At 45.3% G+C, this 19,467-nt stretch overlaps 1 protein-coding gene across 1 annotated transcript in view; it reads left to right on the top strand.

The window, feature by feature from the left end:
• The window catches only part of VWA8 (von Willebrand factor A domain containing 8), a 165,614-nt gene that overhangs the window by 46,366 nt on the left and 99,781 nt on the right, over nt 1-19,467 (top strand). The window contains exons 9-16 of the mRNA XM_029047902.2: nt 663-767; nt 2,581-2,709; nt 3,931-4,065; nt 4,158-4,235; nt 13,545-13,705; nt 14,627-14,740; nt 16,833-17,001; nt 17,889-17,966. Of these exons, the coding sequence (XP_028903735.1) occupies nt 663-767; nt 2,581-2,709; nt 3,931-4,065; nt 4,158-4,235; nt 13,545-13,705; nt 14,627-14,740; nt 16,833-17,001; nt 17,889-17,966 (969 nt within the window). The remainder of the gene's footprint in view (nt 1-662; nt 768-2,580; nt 2,710-3,930; nt 4,066-4,157; nt 4,236-13,544; nt 13,706-14,626; nt 14,741-16,832; nt 17,002-17,888; nt 17,967-19,467) is intronic.

The raw sequence follows: 19,467 nt of genomic DNA, 5'->3' as shown, positions 1-19,467 counted from the left end.
CAGGTCATTGGCATTGAAGCAGTTAAGCATCCTAAAGACCTGTCCTTGCTGAAAGTCTGTCTAAGACTGTCTCTCACGCTTTCCCACGGATTTATTTTTTTAATTGTTGTTGAAATTTTGGCACTGATGGCTAAATATTCATTTGAGCGGTGACCATCAGTTGGATTTATGACCATTTGTTGTTCGACCTACAGTTGTCACAATCAGAGGAATGAGTAGAGGTTTCGTTTAGGAATGCACTGAAAAAGGCTATGCCTATTTTTCCTCCACAAGACACAAATTTCAGTAAGCTATTATTTCCTGATAATTTTGTCAAAGGAGTCACTTTGAGTTCTTCTAGTAGTCGTTAGGCACTGTCACATAAACCTACTCGTTTAATTATATCCCATTTCCCCACCATTTCCTCCAAATCAGTGAAAACTGGTGAATTTGTTCAAATTTCTCTTGAATCCAATCTGTCTCATTTTTTGCAGTTAACTTTTGAGCAGGCTCCCTGTTCCTTTTTTGGAGTGTGTTTCCTGTATTTTTTCATACTTGTCAAATTATGCTCCTTCTTTATCTTATTCTTGGTACCAGCATAGTTTCTATATTTAGATTGATTAAATGTGCAAGAGATTGCTCGGGTGGTGATCATTTTAATATATACTTTAAATTCTAATCAGGATTCCTTCCCTGCGATGTCAGTCCAACATATAATCCAGTGGCTCTATCCTTACAAGATTTTATTGAGTCACGAAGGCAAGACAGCCGTGGAAGATTTATTAAAGGTAAGTACCCAAGAGACATAGAGCACTTATCCCATTTAAATTTCAACTGCATTTTACTTAAACTCTATATGCCCGAGGAGCTTTTTGATTTACCCGGCAAGTAGATAATATGTTTCAATGCCAGTGACTTAATGACAGGATTTTAATTCCCATCTTACGTACGGATGGCAATTCATCAGGTATTTATTACATAGCTTTCTCAGTCCAAAATCGATGCCGGATCCGAGGGGGGCATTATTTCATGCGATTTCTTATAAACATGTAGTTAAAGTAGCATAGCATTCCCAGCTGAAATACAATTTAAATGATAAAACGACAGACTTATTGGCCTAAAGATGCTGCGTCTCTGGATCCGTTGCTTTGCCTTAATCTTCAAATTTATGATTTCAAAGAAGTGGTCCAGGAAAGTATTAAAAAGGCAGTGATGTTGGGAGTTTTATGGCTGTTAGATTGATTTTTTTTTTTCCTAATCCTGGCTAGTTAGTATTTCAGAAGGTTCTGGGTGTTACTGAAATAGAAGCTGTGATCCTAGTAAATCCAAGTGGTTTTAAATGCTTTTAAAACAAGACTACAAACAATTATTTTTGCTTTGATTGAGCATGCATACTTTCGCCTTTAAAAACGTAATCTAAAGTGTCCGTTAGAGCAGAGAATTGGTCAGTTTGACAGCATAAATTTCACTATGGATATATGTGTTAATATATTTGGATGAGAAAATGTGTGTATGTGTGTGTGTATATACATATATATGCATTTTCAGAGAGAGAGAGAGAGCGTCATGTGTTTCTTCAGGGTGAAAGCTTCCTAGGTTTAGGGGCGGCAGAAGGAAAATTCCGTGGGATAGTGTTCTGTAACAGATTCTCAACTATACCTCTAAATAGACAGCTCTGAAAGAGACCTAAAGAAGTTCACCCACTCGTACTGTCCAAAATGAACCTGCCTTTTCTCTAGAATCTCCAGCGAAAGGAGATTCTACATCCTCTCGTATTCCAAAGGTTCATAAGTCTTCTTTCCCGAAGTCCAAGGTCGAGGCTGGGAAAGATTCCACACAGCAGGTGGATAGAAATCCTCCTTTATAACTTCTTTGTGGAACTCTGTGACTTCAGGTCTATTAAATTTGAATTCCCCATCACCTTGGTCTATCTTATACCCCTAACTGACAGTTCATGTTTCAGTTCCTGTTTCCCCACCCCTCAAAAACCTCCAGTGGTTGCCCATCAGCAATACAGCAAATTTTATTATTATTATTATCTTTCTCCCCCTCTAGATTGTAAGGTCACTGTGGGCAATGAACGTGTCTACGCACCTCTTGTACTCTTCCAAGCACTTAATACAGTACTCTGCACAGAGTAAGCGCTCAGTAAATACTATTGAATTAACCAAACTCACCCTCGGTGTGATCGGAGTCTATTTCCTTTGGCTCCCTTTCCTATGGAGGCAGAAGATCTGGGGGCATCTGCCCCCAAAATAATCCTCCGTGTGTCTTCTTTGCCTGGTATCGTCAATCCCAAGTAGTCTCTTTTCCAGGTATAAATCTTTTCATCTGTCTTTAGCAGGTCTATTTTGTACCCCCTTAAGGAATGCCTGTGTCCCCGCGCCCCTCACTCTGGGGATTTAAAGAACATTTTCATTACGCGTGGAGCAAGTCCAGCGTAAGAGGAAAGCCGTGCTTCTGAGAAGTGGAGGCCTCATCCAACCCCTCTCCAAGTGCGTCTAGGTTTCTACCGTGTTAACGAACGGCGACCTTCTGCCCAAACGGAGCCCGCATCGGCTTTCCTCAATGGTGGTTCGAATTCTTGGTTGTGTTTTGTAGCGGTTCGAAGTCGCGGATTTGAAAAGCTCCAGCCTCCCCAGCAAGATTGTGAGAGTGGTTCAAGATGCGAACTCCAGGTCCCAGGCAGCAGTGACTCTTCGGGTGGCTGAAAGAGAAGTCACTATCAAGGTGAAGATTTACGGATTCTCACTCTTCAAGATTAGCCTCTTTTCTATCTCCTAGATCTAGGTGGGAATGGGGTCCAGGGGGCTGGGAGGCAGAATTAATAATAATAATAATAAATATGGTATTTTTTAAGCGCTCGCTATGTGCCAAGCACTGTAACTAAGCGCTGGGGTGGGTACAAGCAAATTAATTTGGACACAGTCTCTGTCCCATGTGGGGCTCACAGACCTATTCCCCATTTTCCAGATGAGGCAACTGAGGCCCAGAGAAGTGAAGTGACTTGCCCAAGGTCACCCAGCAGATATGTGGTGGAGCCAGGATTAGAATCCATGACCTTCTGACTCCCAGACTCATATTCTATCCACTGTGCCATGCTGCTTCTCCCTCTGGAATGGGAGGAATTGGAATTGGAAAATTAGAGGGAGAAGCCTTAGGTTAGGAAGTCAGGAGAGCTGTGTTCTGGGTTCATCTCTGACCCTGACCTTGTGTTAGTCATTTAATCTCTCTGTGCCTTAGTTTCTCTTTCTGGAAGACGGGGATGGTACTTCATGGCACTCTGTACCGCCAGACCTATTGGGAGGAGGGATGAATTACTGTGGGCAGAAGAAGAGTTGGTGGATCGGATATGGAACGGGATAGAAAGCAAGAGTTGGGATTTGGAGTTTCTTCATGGAAGAAACTATATATTAGGAGGGGCTAAAAGTATCCTACGATTTTCTCTTTCCCTCCAGCCCCACATCACTCTGAAGTGCTTTGACATCCCATCCCATGGCACTTATGCACATAACCTTTATTTATTTTCATATCTGTCTCCCCTGTTAATCTGTAAGCTCTTTGAGGAGAGTAATCGTGTCTACCGACTGTATTGTATTGTACAGAGGTCTCTACACAGTAAGCGCTCAATGAATACCTTTGATCATATAGGGATGTTGTTGAGGTTTTTAAAAATGTGGGTTAAGATTGGATAAACTATAAAGCCTTTTAAATTTAACATTGCCATTATTATTATCTCTAGTTCATGGAAAAGTAACTGTAATAGGGATTTTGGATTAATGGTAAAAACTCGGCACGGCCTCTGTCACCAAGGAGCTTTTCCCCTGGTAAAGAAGTTAGCAGGGGGTGATATGAAACACATAAGTAGCTATAAACATGATTATCAGCCAGTTTTATTTGGATGATAATAGTGACTTCCTTGAATTCCTGTTTATCGCTATTTAATTATAGGTACCTTCTGGGACTCAGCCTGTAAATCTCCAATCCAGACCAGACCGTTTCATAAAGACTTCCAGCCACGAGCAACTCTTGGCCGAAATGATGCAGTCTCATATGATTAAGGACATGTGTTTGATTGGAGGGAAAGTAAGGATTGCCATCTTCCTCGCAAACCGGTATTTTTACATGCTCTCCTTTTTAGAATCTAATTCTCTTAATGCGCGCTTTGGCTTTTACAGGGTTGTGGGAAGACAGTCCTGGCAAAGGAGTTTGCTGATCTCTTAGGATACAAAATTGAGCCTATTATGCTGTATCAGGTAAAGTGTCACTTCCTTGTCTCATGCATTACACAAATAGCCTGGTATATGTGTTATTAATGGACATGCTCCAGAGTTATTTACTATGAAATTGCAAATCTCTGAAAAAGTGAAGTAGCACAAGGTGTGATCATCGTGTGGAATTTTCTCCCCTTGTGGTTGTCCGAAGATGAAATACTTTATTGCGAGAATAGTGCTAGGAGAGGCACGGTTCTTTTAGAAGGAAGATGATATCCGTAAAGATGTTGGATAAATCCAGGCAGATTGGGCTTGAGGGTTACCAGGGGGTTACTGAGTAGATTCTACCTGTGTAGTAATATTGCGTGCTGAATGTAGGTTCGGTAAAGGCACACCAGAATGACTTTATGACAGAAGATGAGATGTTCATTCATTCATTGTCCTATTTATTGAGCGCCTACTGTGTGCAGAGCACTGTACTAAGCACTTGGAAAGTACAATTCAGAGACGTTCTGCAGAGGGTGGGTGCCCGGAGTCGCTCTGGGTCGGAAACGACTCGGCATTTGAAGAAGAAAAGGCGCTGGCATGTTCACTGGTAGAGTGTGATTTGGTTCCTGTATATTTTTAAATTATAGTTGACTGTCCCCAAGGGTTTCTCCTCCTCGGTGCTGGCCGCCAGACAGGTTTTGGCCAGTTAAGTCACCTTAAAGAAGACAGTTTCCCCTTTTCCGTGGTATTTTTCATGGGAAAATTAATTGTGTAGATTTAGATGTCTAGTATGTTCTTCCTCCCATTTTGGAAAGCAACTTCATTTTAGGTAACATTTTTATAATTGAGAAATTTGGGGCGTATTCTTGTCCATCAGATCGGCTTCCCATTTTCGTTGGTTTTGACGGTTTGCGCGATGTACTTTGTTCGTTTACTTTAGGTGTGATCGAACCGAGTTTTTCCAAGATGCTAAAAATGGCAGCCATATTCACGTGACCTTACAGAAACCCTCTAGACTTCGATCGAGTCCATTGAGATTCTTTCCGCTTTGCTACCACTCCCACAGAGACCTCGACTGGCTCCAAGATAGGCGCCCTTACCTCCACTCCCTCCTGTGAGGGCTCAGCCCATGACCGCCAAGCCAACCACCGAGCAGCGTACATACTGAGCGCCGGCCGCTTACACGGGCGGGGTTTTAACACATCCGTGCGCTTGCATAAGCCTGCCCCCCCGGCTGACACGAGGCAGCTCCCCACCGGCCCTCCCGCGGATGCTCCCACAGGAGCGAACCTTCGTCGGTCCCCCGTGCGTCAGTCGGGTTCCGCGGCTTTCGTTGGTAGTTGAGCAGGAAGTCGGCATCCCTCCTTCTCCAGCGGTCCCCGTTCATCTCTCTTAGTCCCCCCTCCAACGGTCCGTTGATCTCCACCTCCTGGCCCGGTCCGCCGTCTTGGAGCCGTGTGGCCTGGTGGCGAGGGGCGGGGGGTACCCCAGAATACCTAGGCGCTGGGGAAACCCGGGGCGCTAGGGTCCATCCCAAACTGCGACGGGGTGGGGGTTGGAGGTGTCCTACAGCGACAGTGGCTTCGGGAGCCACGGTGGGCTGCTCTTTGGGGCTGGGGGATGCGCCGTGACACCTCAGTGCTGGGGGGGAAAGAGGCCACTGGAGCCAGTCAGACAACAGAGCCGGGCCCTGGGACTGGTAGGGGATGGGACGCGTCAGCTGGCGTCCTCTGTCTCTGTCGGGGCCACCCCGGACCAAGGGGACAACCAAGCATCTTGAATCTCCCCACGGCGCTTCGGTACAGCTACACAATGCTGTGGCCACTTTGACTGTTAATGAGCCTGGCATAATTTAAAAAAGCCACACACATACAAAAAAACAAACACTTTTCCTTGCCTACTCGCTCGTTGTTCTTTATTCCTTAGGGGAAGGAAGGTAAACATCCTTCCCCGCATGTCCGTTAGTTACAGAGATATCTTCTCCTCTCACCCACCCTTCAGATTCCAGTTACATTAGGGTGTATTTCCTTCGCCGCGTATAATCAAGCGTATAAGGCTTGATTCCTTTTAGGGAGCCAGCGATAGAAATGAATGGACATCTGTTTGCCCAGTAATCATCCTAGAGAGTCATCTAAGGAGTTAAAAAGCTACCCTTATGATGGGGTTTTACTGATCGTGAACATGTGGTTCTTTTTAGAAGGTTATTTTTGAAAGTATATTTTATATGAAAAAGGCATAGCCTGAAGACATAAATTTGTAGTACATTTATAAAAAGTTTTATAATACAGTGTGGGACTCGAGCTAAACCAATGCCACATTCTCTTTGCTTTATCTGGTTTTCATTTGTTCAGTGCAGCAAGGAGGATGTTAATGGTACTTAAAAGAGAACCAGATTTTCCTCCCTCTGTAACTTCCCGGCTTGTGCAGTACGGATCAATGGCCTGTCCCTTCTCTCCTTTCACCCCAGATTTCCCCGGCTCTGAGAATTTCTAGAAATCCTCACCCCCCCGCCCACCCATTTAAACCCTAGTTGAAATGAAAACAGCGCACTATTCAGCTGCAGTTTTTAAGACTGAAATAAAACGATCACTGTTAAAGAGAGAACATTGGATAATGTCCAGGCTACGTCTGATTCCCCATAAAATTTTCTTTCCCACATGAAAATGTTGTGCGTTTTTCTCTCGAGAATCCGTACACGCATCCTCCTCTGGACTGTAAGCTCCTTGAGTACTGGGAACGGGTCTAACAATTCTGTCGTTCTCCCAAATGTGTAGTACAGTGCTCTGTACCTAGTAAGTGACTCGCTCCCTTTATTCATCCCCGCTCCCAGCCCCGACAGCACTCTTGTCCAGATCTGTCCTTTATTTATTGTAAATAAATAATGTCTGTCCCCCCTCTAGACTGTAAGTGTGCTGTGGGCAGGAAATATGTCTGTCTATTGTTGTATTGTACTCTCCCCAGTGCCTAATACAGTGTTCTGCATACAATAAGCACTCAGTAAATAGGATTAACTTTGTGCCCAGTAAATACCAGTGACTGACGACTGCTCATTTTTGGCTTCCAGAAGATCCCCTTGGGTCTCAACTAGGTTTACCTCTTTCACCAGCCTCCAGCCTTCTAGCCAGTCTGGTCGAAGCTCCATCAGCCGATTTCTGGGGGTTTTATGAATCGTTGGAATTGCTCCACCTCATCCTAAAAAAATCCGCAGCGTTCTCCATCTGGCAAGCCGGTTCTCTTAGTCTTTAAATGCCTCCCTACCCTAGGCACCAGTACCCTGGGGTTGAGGGCAAGAAATCACCCCTTGGGATTGGCATAATTTAGGAGCAATCAGTCGGTGATATATATTGCGCACTTACTGTGTCCCAAGCACTTGGGAGGGTACAGTCTAATGCTGTCCCAAGCACCTGGGAGGGGAATGTGTCTATTGTTATAGTCTACTCTCCTAAGTGGTTAGTAATAATAATAATGATATTTGTTAAGTGCTTACTATGTGCCCAGCACTGTTTTAAGCTCCGGGGTAGATACAGGATAATCAGGTTGTCCCATGTGGGGTTCGAAGACTTAATCCCCATTTTACAGATGAGGTAACCGAGGCACTAAGTTAAGTGACTTGGCCAGGGTCACCCAGCTGATAAGTGGTGGAGCTTAGCAAGGGCCCTGCCCACAGTAAGTGCTCAATAAATATGCTTGACTGCCTGACCGACTCCTCCACTGGGAGCACGCAATCTAGAGGTTGCATCAGGAGCCGAAAATATAGCTGTGGTCTCTATTACACTTCCTGCCTAAATGCTCTCACTGAAGCCGGGGCTTCTCTTCCCTTTGGGCCTGGAGCCCCGTGAGAAAGAGTTGGACGCCTTCCTTAAGCTCCCCCTTTGTCCAGTATGATCACTCAATCTGTGATCCAGTCCAGCCCCTCAACTCATTCTGGCAATTATAATAATGATGGTATTTGTTAAACACTCACCGTGTGCTAAGCACTGTTCTAAGCGCTGGGGGAGATACAAGGTAATGAGGTGGCCCCACGTGAGGCTCACAGTCTTAATCCCCATTTTACAGGTGAGGGACAGAGGCACAGAGAAGTGAAGTGACTTGCCCTAAATCGCCCAGCTGACAAGTGGCGGAGCGGAGATTCGAACCCACCACCTCTGACTCCCAAGCCCGGCCTCTTTCCGCCGAGCCACGCTGCTCCTCTCAGTTACTGAATCCGTTCAAATGGTCATGGGGACTGTCTTCTTTCCTTAGTGAATTGTAAACTGCTGAGGGCAGAGACTCTATGCTATTTCACGTGTACTTCGAGTGTTCAGTATAGTGCCAGGCAACCTCTAGACCTCAGTCCAGAAAATCCTTGTCGATGTGTGGCTCAGTGGAAAGAGCGCAGGCTTGGTCACAGGTTCGAATCCCCTCTCTGCTGCTAGTCAGCTCTGTGACCTTGGGCAAGTCACTTCACTTCTCTGTGCCGCAAGCTACCTCATCTGCCAAATGGGGATTAAAACTGTGAGCCCCACTTGGGACAACCTGATCACCTTGTATCCCCCAGCGCTTAGAACAGTGCTTTGCACATAGTAAGCGCTTAACAAATACCACAATTTATTTTATTTTATGAGAGCATATGAAAAAGCTTGGGTTTGGTGATCGGCAGTCTAATCTCGTAATAATTCGCTTACAATAGCAAACCGCCTCATATCTAGTACAGGTGATGGTGAGTTAATAGCAATATCTTGGATATCTAAATGACATTTGTTGCGTTTTATTTATATTACTTTGTCTCCATGAAGCTCCACTCCTCTTTTCTCAACAGCTTCTGTTCCAAAGTATTTCCTTCCATTTACACCCGTGAGTTTTAAGTAATAGACCAACACTGCAGTTCAATATATAGAGAAGCGGCACAGCTTAGTGGAAAGAACACGATCCTGGAAGGCAGAAGGTCATGGGTTCTAATTCCGGCTCCACCACTTGTCTGCTGTGTGACCTTAGGCAAGTCACTTCACTTCTCTGTGCCTCAGTTCCCTCATCTGTAAAAATGGAGATGGAGACTGTGAGCCCCACATGGGACAGGGACTGTATCCAACCCGATTTGCTTGTGTCCACCCCAGCGCTTAGGACAGTGCCTGGCACATAGTAAGAGCCTAACAAAAGCCATTATTATGATGATGATATAAATATTATTCCTTTGGGGGGGGTTTTTCCATCCCTTAAAACCTCAGGAATCATGGCTCAAATGGTCTCTCTGTTTTTGTCAGCTATATAAGGCTTCATCTCAGCGTTTAGATTACCTCAGACACGGGGCTTATTAGAGTATTTTAGTATTAATTCTAAACTAGTGAATAGACTTGCAGTCAGCGAAGTGTATGTACCGGAGAATCAGAAACCGAGTGGACTGACGTCTTCTGGAAGGACAGTAGATTTACAGATTTAAACTTGAAAGTATTTTTATAAAAATATTTGTAAAATGGCTTACGCTGTAATTTACAGGATTATCGTGTGAGAAACGTACTATACAATAAAACTTGATTTAAAGGGCAGGAATCTTCCTTCTAGCTATTGAAAAGGAACGTTTTGACTTCATATTTCGTATTTCAGCTCATTAATATCATTTGAGATGCTCCAAGGAAAATGTTGCCATGTGATTAAATCGAAACTGCTGAGTACTGTTTCATTTTCTCTGTACTCTCCACAAACCTAGTTATTATGAAACATTCATTTATTACCTTTATGAAGGCACAGGAGGAGGCCTTTGTGCACCGGGATAAAAATAAACACGATAATTAAACCAAGTCCAGTGGAAGAAAATAAGATGAAGGGTCCAAGGACCCCTACAAACAAAGAATTCCAGTTGAGGCAGGAATGTCTTGCACCACCCCTGACCCCCGGCTGTGCCGAAGCAGAAAATAATATTCCCGTTCCTCCCTGGGGTGCCCAGCGGTGACTGCGATGTCGCGTGTACCGCGTGTAATGTCCCGACACCGTACGGGACACGTGACACCGGACGTGATGGACGCCATTGAGCTCATTTTGCCAAAGTCTCCCCAAGTCCACCCAAACGTTTTGGGAAACCTGGCTTTTTAAAAACATCTGCGTGCCCTAGGCACCTCCCCGCAGTTTGTCATGAACACAGATCTCAAAATGTCTGGGCCTCAGATGTTCCAAACAGAGAATTCCCATGGTGGAAATCTCCCTCCACCACTGCCTGAAACAGAAACTCCTTACCGTTTTTCTCTGTGGACCAAACACGGAAGACGGTGAGGAATAAAGAATTTGGAAGAGTGCCTGGAATTCTGATTACCGAGCATGTTTAGAATCTTAATAGCTTGATTTCTTAGTCAGGGCATCTAGAAATGAGTACAGGCTCTGTTTACCTAATTTTCTATGACCTAAATAAGTACAGACATAATTATTATTATTAGGTTTCTACCTCACATAAATGTATCTTCATGCAAATTCTTAAATCGTTTTGAATTCTGGCCATTTGTAATAGAAACCATTCATGTTCCAAAAGGATATATTTCTAACAGGGACAATGCAGTTTATTTAAAGTAATCCTGGGAAGCCCTTAGAATTCTAGCTATTTTCTGACCTTATGCACAGGTATATGTATATATATGTGCATTCATAATCCATAATCATCCATATTTTTTCCCATTGTGGGAAGGACTGTTCTTTTTTAATCGGCATTCAGTGAAGGTCATTTTGACCAATCTGAGGCCAGACTACGAAATATGTACTTTATGAAGGTTGAGTAGATTTTTTTTAATCTTTTGGGCTTCTTAAGATAGTCTTGGAAAAATTCACTTAATTGACACAATGTTAGCTTAAGCCTTACAGAAGACTGGGAAGTGTAAATTGCCAAATGAATTCATTGTACTCAGACATCATTTTGACACGTTCCCCAACCACAAAAGATCTTCCAAGTCAGTTTTATACTCTTTGAGGTTTCTCTCCTGAGAGATTTAAAACGAGTGTGGCATTCCGAGATTTAATTGTAGCAAGAGTGCGATCTGTTGTTTTCCAAGGAACCGAACGTAAGATTTTAGGATCAGACAATGATAGTAATATTGACTGAACAAGACCTCACTCGTGTTCTGTTATTTTAAGGCAGTTGAGGAAACTAACAGGAAATGCTACAGGCTTTATGACATCATTTGTTCTATTTTTACTTTCTGTGGTTTCTGCAATCCAGGGCTGAAAGGGAAGAATGAAAAAATCAGAGACAGCCACCTAATTTTGTGTGGTTTTGTTTTTGCATTTTGCTCTTATAAGCAAAGCCATTACATTTCTATTTTCAGCTACCCGAAACTTACACAGAGGGATGTTGGGGGTGTTGGTGGATGTTGTGCTGTCATTTGATGTTGAGAGCAGATCGTAGGTGGTGCCGGTAAAGCTACTCTCAAAGACGAAGCCATCCTCAGTGGTTGAGAATGATAATAATAATAATGTTGGTATTTGTTAAGCGCTTACTATGTGCAGAGCACTGTTCTAAGCGCTGGGGTAGATACAGGGTAATCAGGTTGTCCCACGTGAGGCTCACAGTTAATCCCCATTTTACAGATGAGGTAACTGAGGCACAGGGAAGTTAAGTGACTTGCCCACAGTCACACAGCTGACAAGTGGCAGAGCTGGGAGTCGAACCCATGACCCCTGACTCCGAAGCCCAGGCTCTTTCCACTCAGCCACGCTGCTTCCCTATAATAACGGGAAGCTTCCCTATAATAATAACGGTGTTCGTTAAGCCGAGCGCTATTCTAAGCGCTGGGATAGATACAAGGTAATCGGGTTGTCCCACGTGGGGCTCACCGTCTTAACCCCCATTTTCCACATGAGGTAGCTGAGGCCCAGAGAAGTGACTTGCCCAAGGTCACACAGCAGACAAGTGGCGGAGCCGGGCATCCGAGTCCCAGAGCCACGCAGAACGGGCTTTGAGTCCCCATTTAGCAGATGGGAAGACTGGGGCAAGGAGAGGTTGGGTGGGTTGCCCAAGGTCAGGCAGCTGGCAACTGGCAAGAGCCGGAATTGGAGCCCAGGTCTTCTGACTCTCAGCCCATGCCTATTCAGTAGGCCGAGCTGCTCCTTCTCGTGGTGTTCACGATATTCTACCGTTAGGTTTAAAGATCGTCATGGGCAGGGGATTTCGGCCACCTCTGTTATATCGTACTCTCCCAAGCGCTCTGCGCGGAGTACATGCTTAATAAATAGCATTGATTGCTACGGACCCTCAACTTGCTATGAAGATCGATACCCTGTTGTCGCCACATTCGATCAGTCTGCAACAGCCCGGCTTGAATTCCACGGCTTGTGGAGTGGATTAATAATGGTATTCGTTAAGCGCTTACTATGTGCCGGGCACCGTGCTAAGCGCTGGAGTGGATACAAGCACATCTGGTCGCACACAGCCCAGTCCCACATGGGGCTCACAGTCTCAGTCCCCATTCTCCAGAGGAGGTAACTGAAGCCCAGAGAAGTGAAGCGACTTACCCAGGGCCGCACAGCAGACAAATGGCAGAGGCGGGATTAGAACCATGACCCCGGGCCCGTGCTCTATCCGCTACGCCATGCTGTTTGTCTTGGCTGGCCCTCTTTCATGTCGCCGCTGCTGACTGTGAGTGAGCGAGCGGGTCGGGAGCAGAACCACAGATGAGCAGATATTCCTGGTTTTGCCAACTTCAGTTGGTAGCGATAATCTTTTTTTAATACTTACTATGTGGCAATTCTGTGGGTTAGATGGCTCGTTAACTCGATTAATAGCAATACTTTGGCGTGAGCAGTGAGGGTGTGTTTGTGCTGTGTGCGCTCTTTGTTTTCTAAATTGCTGATAAGTGCTGTTCCGTTGTGTTCCAATTCCTGCACCTCATCTGGGAGCTGTTTTACTCACCGTTTCCTCAGGCATCAGAAACTTAACAGGCTAAAAGCCTCTCCGCAGAGCTCATCGACCACAAACAGACACGTCTCGTTTTGATAAGCCTTCCAGTTTTTGCTTTAAAAATAGGTGACCGATTCTGCTTCTTGCAAAACTGAACGATTGATTCTGCTCAGAAGTTGAGAGCGCTGTTAAAGGCAGGTGGAGATGGCTGCCATTCCCTAAAATATTTAAGGAGCTCAAATAAGACTACGTAGGAAAAGAAAAACATCCTCAAGTAGGAAGCTGTTTAATGTGGCGTTTCTGTTCAGAGATAAATCAAAGGGTGGGAAGACCTTGATACGAAGCTCCTCCTAAGCAGAAGAACGGGCAAACCTTGAAATGGAGATGGTCTGTAGTTGGGTTATTTTTCCACGCCGGACTCTGTCAAGGGGGAAAACACAACGTTTGAAGGCCAGTGCCCGTAACTGCTCGTGCCGGTTTTTTGTCTTTTGCGGGATCATCGCCTGTAGGATATGACAGCTCGTGATTTGCTGCAGCACAGATACACTCTTCCCAATGGAGACACAGCTTGGAGGTCGTCCCCGCTTGTCACAGCTGCCCTGGAAGGAAAGCTCGCCGTGTTGGACGGCATTCATCGTGTCAATGCCGGCACCCTCGCTGTACTGCAAAGGTCAGTGGGGGCTCGGCCAATTACGCTTCACTCCCTGGGCCCCGTTGTTCACGATATATTATTCTGCTCTCAGTCGTTCAGTCCACGGTGTTTATCGAGCACTGTACGGAACACTGTGCTAAGCCCTGGGAGAGTACAGTCAGTTCTGTGCAGATGATTCCCAAATCTACATCGTCAGCCCTGACCTCTCTCCTTCCCTGCAGTCTCGTATTGCCACTCGCCTTCGAGACATCTCTACCTGGATGCTCTCCCGTCACCTTGAACTAAATACATCCCAAACTGAACTCCTTATTCATTCGGTCGTATTTATTGAGCCCTTACTGTGTGCGGAGCACTGTACTAAGCGCTTGGGTGAGTACACTATAACAATAAACAGACGCATTCACTGCCCACAACAAGCTTGCAGTATAGAGTCTTGTCTAGTCTTCAGTCTAACGTTCCCACTCTCCTCCCCGTCGCAGAAGCCCTTAGTCTTGGTATTGGCCTTGATTCAACTCTCTCATTCCGCCCAAATACGTAATCTGTCACCAAATCCTGTAAGGTCACCTTCACAGCACCTCCAAAATCCGCCCTTTCCTCTCCATCCAGACAGCTACTGTGCTGATCCAAGCATTTATCCTTTCCCACCTTCACTCCTGCAACCGCCTCCTCTCTGACTTCTCGGTTTCCTCCCTCTCGCCACTCCAGTCCGTACTTCACTTTGCCGGGAGCTTCATTTTTCTTACAAAAAGGAAATAAATAAGCTTTCGGTCCATGTCTCCCCGCTCCTCAAGAAGCTCCGACAGCTGACGGCCACCTCGGTGTCAAACAGAAACTCCTATCCCCCAGAAGTATCATCTCTGAATTGGTGCACTGGAAGGATTTAAAGGGGAGATGACTCAATCGTATTTCTTTCATTTTCTGCAACCCCTCAACCGCCAGGTTAATCCATGACAGAGAGCTGACCCTCTACGATGGCACTAGGCTGCTGAGGGAAGACCGATATCAGCGTTTAAAAGAAGACCTTCAGTTGTCCGATGAGCAGCTCCAGCAGAGGTAATCTTGGGGATGCTTTCTCTTGCTCTTTAAGTGGGGAGAAAAAGTCCACCTGTGCGGCCTGTTGTTCTTATAATGAAAGTTTTTCTAGAGAATTCTGGTCAGTTTGTATTTAAAGGCAATTCAGCATTCCTTAATGACTTTGTTTTCAGAGCAGTGACGTTTTTTAAAGTGTTAAAACACACTGATCATGTTGAATGCCGTATTTTGCCCTTTGTCCAGGTGTTGAAGTGATGATTACGAATCTGTTGCTGCCCCTCTCCCGTGTACCGCACTGAATTCGTTTTGTCGTTTTAGATTTTATTCCTCATACTTCCTATCTTCTTACCACAGTCTCCCAGTTCAGTTGGCTGACTTACTCTTCACGCCCGAATGGCTTACTTCACCACTCGGCCTCTGACTTTTGTGGCAGAATCAGAGCAACGGGGAAACGGCCCCCAGCAGCCAGTTAATCAGAGAGAGGAAGCTTCATCTTCTAGTCAGACTCATGGCGCCCTGCTCAGTGCCCTAGGGTTGTGAAAAATACCACTGAATCTTTTTCATTTTACCCTTTCGGCCAAGTGGAAACACCTCTAATAGCACTGACAGGGTGCTTCCTTTTGAGCCCCGGTCTCTCCCTCTAGACTGAGAGAGAAAAAGCACAGTACTATGTTAAGGAGCCAAGAGTTCTTCCCTCCGGGATTGGCAGTATACTCTAAGCCAGTGTGGCTTCGTGGAAAGAGCATGGGCTTGGGAGTCAGAGGTCATGGGTTCTAATCCCAGCCCCGCCCCTTGTCAGCTGTGTGACTCCGGGCGAGTCGCTTCACTTCTCTGGGCCTCAGTGACCTCATTTGTAAAATGGGGATGAAGACTGGGAGCCCCACGTGGAACAACCTCATTACCTTGTATCTGCCCCGGCGCTTATAATAGCGTTTGGCAAATACCATCATTGTTATTATTATCACTGCATATTTCTTTTTCCTCAGCTAATATAATCTGCACTCAACCTTCTTCTGATTCATTCCGATCATAAGACGCATCATGGTGTAGTGGATAGAATATGAGCTTGGTAGTCAGAAGGTCATGCGTTCTAATCCCGGCTCCCCCACTTGTCTGCTGTGTGACCTTGGGCAAGTCACTTCACTTCTTTGGGCCTCGGTTACTTCATCTGTCAAATGGGGCTTGAGACTGTGAGCCCCACGTGACCCAGGGACCGAGTCAAACCTAATATGCTGGTACCCACCCCAGCCCTTTCTGCAGTGCTTGGCAAATGGTAAGCGCTTAATAAATACCACAGTGATTATTATTATCATTATACATCAGAGTGGGGTAGACTATTTTAATGCACTGCAGTGACGAATCTCACTGATTCAAGGAAATGTGTCATGAGCGTGAAGTCGGAGGGTGTGAGGAAATAGCAGAAATAGCAGGGAAGTTGGTTTGTGCGGGATAGAGGGGAAAATGGTGGATTTTCCTGCCATCCTGCTGGCCTTTCGTCCTTCCCTCGAACACCTTTCTCTCCCGGTCACCTTTGGAAATTCCATCGATTGATCAGTCAATGGTATTTATTGAGTGCTTGCTGTGTTCAGAGCACTAAGTGCTTGGGAGAGTACAATTTAAGATTTGCTATATCTCCTCAGATATGTTGGTAAATAATTAAGAGGCTGTTTCATTTTTGAGCTTTATTAAAAAAAAAAAGTTAGAAAATTTAGGTGACTTCAGATTTTGATTCTCTAGTTGTTAATAGATCAAAGTTTTAATAGAATCAAATTAAATCATTAGAGGCCAGGAATGTGTCCGTCCATTATTATATTGTACTCTCCCAAGCGCTTAGTACAGTGCTCTGCACTAAGTAAGCGCTCAGTGAATAGGATTGAATGAGTGAATTTAAGTTCTGTGCCCTGGTTAAAAGAAATAGAAATTAGCTTTGGTAATTAAGAATTTTTCTACTACTCAGCTTCCTCTTACAGGAATTAATTACGCTGTAAAAGTGTCTTGTGTACAGTTGATTATATGTTCAAATTATGCTTTCTAGCTATTCCACCATCGTCCATGCCCTGGCTAGGAGCCGGCTACCCAGATAAGCTATGAATTTCCGATTTCCTGGTCACAGGTTCATCTTGCCCATCCACTCCTCCTTCAGAATCGTTGCCTTGGCAGAACCTCCAGTCGCGGGGAGTAGCACGCAGCAGTGGCTCGGGCCGGAATTCCTTACCATGTTCTTGTTCCATCACATCAAGCCCCTTATGAGAAGCGAAGAGATACAAGTGATTAAGGAGATGGTAAGAAGCTGTCGTGCTCTGACCTGCCGGTGCCCTTGAGAAGCAGCAAGGGAAGGGGTTCTAACACACCAGTGTGGATAGAGCACCGGAGTCAGAAGGATCTGGGTCCTGGCTCCGCCGCTTGTCGGCTGTGTGACTTCGGGCGAGTCATTCCGCTTCTCTGCGCCTCGGTTACTCCGTCTGTAAAATGGAGTTTAAGACGGAGCCCCACGTGGGACGGGGACTGTTTCCAACCAGATGTGCTTGTATCTACCCCGGCGCTTAGTCTGCCAGATAGTAAGCGCCTAACCAATACAACAATTATAAGATATAATTCATATATATATATAAGATAATCAGATCAGATGTAGTCCTAAGGAACCCCATCTGGGGTCCGAATAATAATTGTGGTATTTAAGTACTTATTTTGTACCAAGCACTCTATTAAGCACTGGGGTAGCTATAAGATAAACAGATTGGACGCAGTCCCTGTGCTACGTAGGACTCACAGTCCCGGGGGTCTCAGAGTCAGTTTTGTAAAAGTGCACACCCCATGTAAGGAAGTATTGTTGCCTAGTGGATAGAGCGCGGACCTGGGAGCCGGAGGACCTGGGTTCTAATTCCCTCTCCGGCACTTGTCTGCTGGGTGATCTTGAGCAAGTCACTTAACTTCTCTGTGCCTCAGTCACCTCATCTGTAAAATGGGGATTAAGACCGTGAGACCTCTATTAAGTACCGTGCCCAACGCGATTGCCTGTACCTACCCGAGCACTTAGTATGTGATTCCTTCATGGGTGACTATTAAAACCCTTTGTGGAGGAAATCATTTCGCCCCGTATGGGAATCGATATTGAAGTCTTGGATGGTGACGTGAGTTTGCTTCTTCCTTTATCTTTTTGTTCCCTTAGGTTCCGAACGCACCTCATGACGTGATAGAGAAATTAATGACTTTAACGCACAAACTTCGGGAGACTCAAGACCCAACGGTAAGTCTGGGTTTCCGGAGAGGCGATCCCATCGTTACGCTGATGTTCTGAGGGTTTAACGTAAATTTCTGTAAAGGTTCGATGCTGTGATGTTGTGTTTCCTCTCTCTTCACCCTCACTTTCCCCCGGGAAAATCTGGCAACCCCAAAAAGCTAGCTTCTCCTCTGTTCCGGGGTGGCCAAACCGGGATTTTTGAGCCACGTCCGGGCCTCCTTCACTTGCTGAGCAGATCGGATCACATGTATGCACTTGGTTATCGAAAATTTAATTGCGGTGGAGTCAGCACTCCCATCTCATGACCTGTAAGCTCGCTGTGGGCAGGGAATATGTCTGTTGATTGTTCTGTTGTACTCTCCCAGGCGCTTAGCACGGTACTCTGCATAAAGTAAGTGCTCAACAAATGTGATTGACTGACTGACTACACCTCCACCACACCCCCAGGCCTGGTCTTATCTTCTGCAGTTGCTCACTTCTGTTTGATTTGTAATATTGAGAATGAATATTCCAAGGCAACCTGTAGCTTTTGAACAAGGAGTTTGTCACAGTTTTGGGAGGCAAAGCACATTTGGACATTTTTAACAATTACAATCCCCCCCGCCCCAAAAGCCCTACTGAGGCCTCCAAGAGGCCTTCCCAGACTGAGCCCCCCCTTTTTCCTCAGCTCCCCCTCCCCATCGCCCCGACTCGCTCCCTTTGCACTACTCCCCTCTCCGCCCCACAGCACTTGTGTATATATGTACATGTCTATAATTCTATTATTTATATTAATGCCTGTTTACTCGTTTTGATGTGCATATATCTAGAGAAGCAGCATGGCTTAGTGGAAAGAGCCCGGGCTTGGGAGTCAGAGGATGTGGGTTCTAATCCCGGCTCCGCCACTTGTCTGCTGTGTGGCCTTGGGCAACCACTTCTCTTCACTGTGCCTCAGTTACCTCATCTGTAAATTGGGGATTAAGACTGTGAGCCCCACCAGGGGCAATCTGATTAGCTTGTATTTACCCCAGCGCTTAGAACGGTGCTTGGCATATAGTAAGCACTTAACAGATACCATTATTATTATTATTTCATATTGATGCTATTGATGCCTGTTTACGTGTTTTGATGTCTGCCTCCCCCTTTCTAGACTGTGAGTCTGTTACGGGCAGGGATTGTCTGTCTTTATTGCTGAATTGTAGTTTCCAACCGCTAGTACAGTGCTCTGCACACAGTCAGCGCTCAATAAATATAATTGAATGAATGAATGAATTTGGACCATTCGCAAATTCTATTTTTGTTTTTCTCGTTAAATTCATCCTTCGGTATATTAGCGTTGTTAAGTCCTGAGTCTTAAGCCTATCTTTCTGAATCCGTCTTTCGATGGAGTTTATTTGTTTATTCCATTTCCCAAACTTAACGCTGCACTAATATTATACAATCTATATAATATTATACATTCCTGACCAAAAGAATGTTTGTTACACAGTGCTTTTTTTGGTGCTCCTTTCTGAAGTGAAAGCAAAAG

Source organism: Ornithorhynchus anatinus, chromosome 20 (assembly GCF_004115215.2).
Source record: "Ornithorhynchus anatinus isolate Pmale09 chromosome 20, mOrnAna1.pri.v4, whole genome shotgun sequence".
Lineage (NCBI taxonomy): Eukaryota > Metazoa > Chordata > Mammalia > Monotremata > Ornithorhynchidae > Ornithorhynchus > Ornithorhynchus anatinus.
The sequence above is the reverse complement of the archived record's forward strand: the minus strand, read 5'-3'. Positions and strand labels throughout refer to the sequence as shown.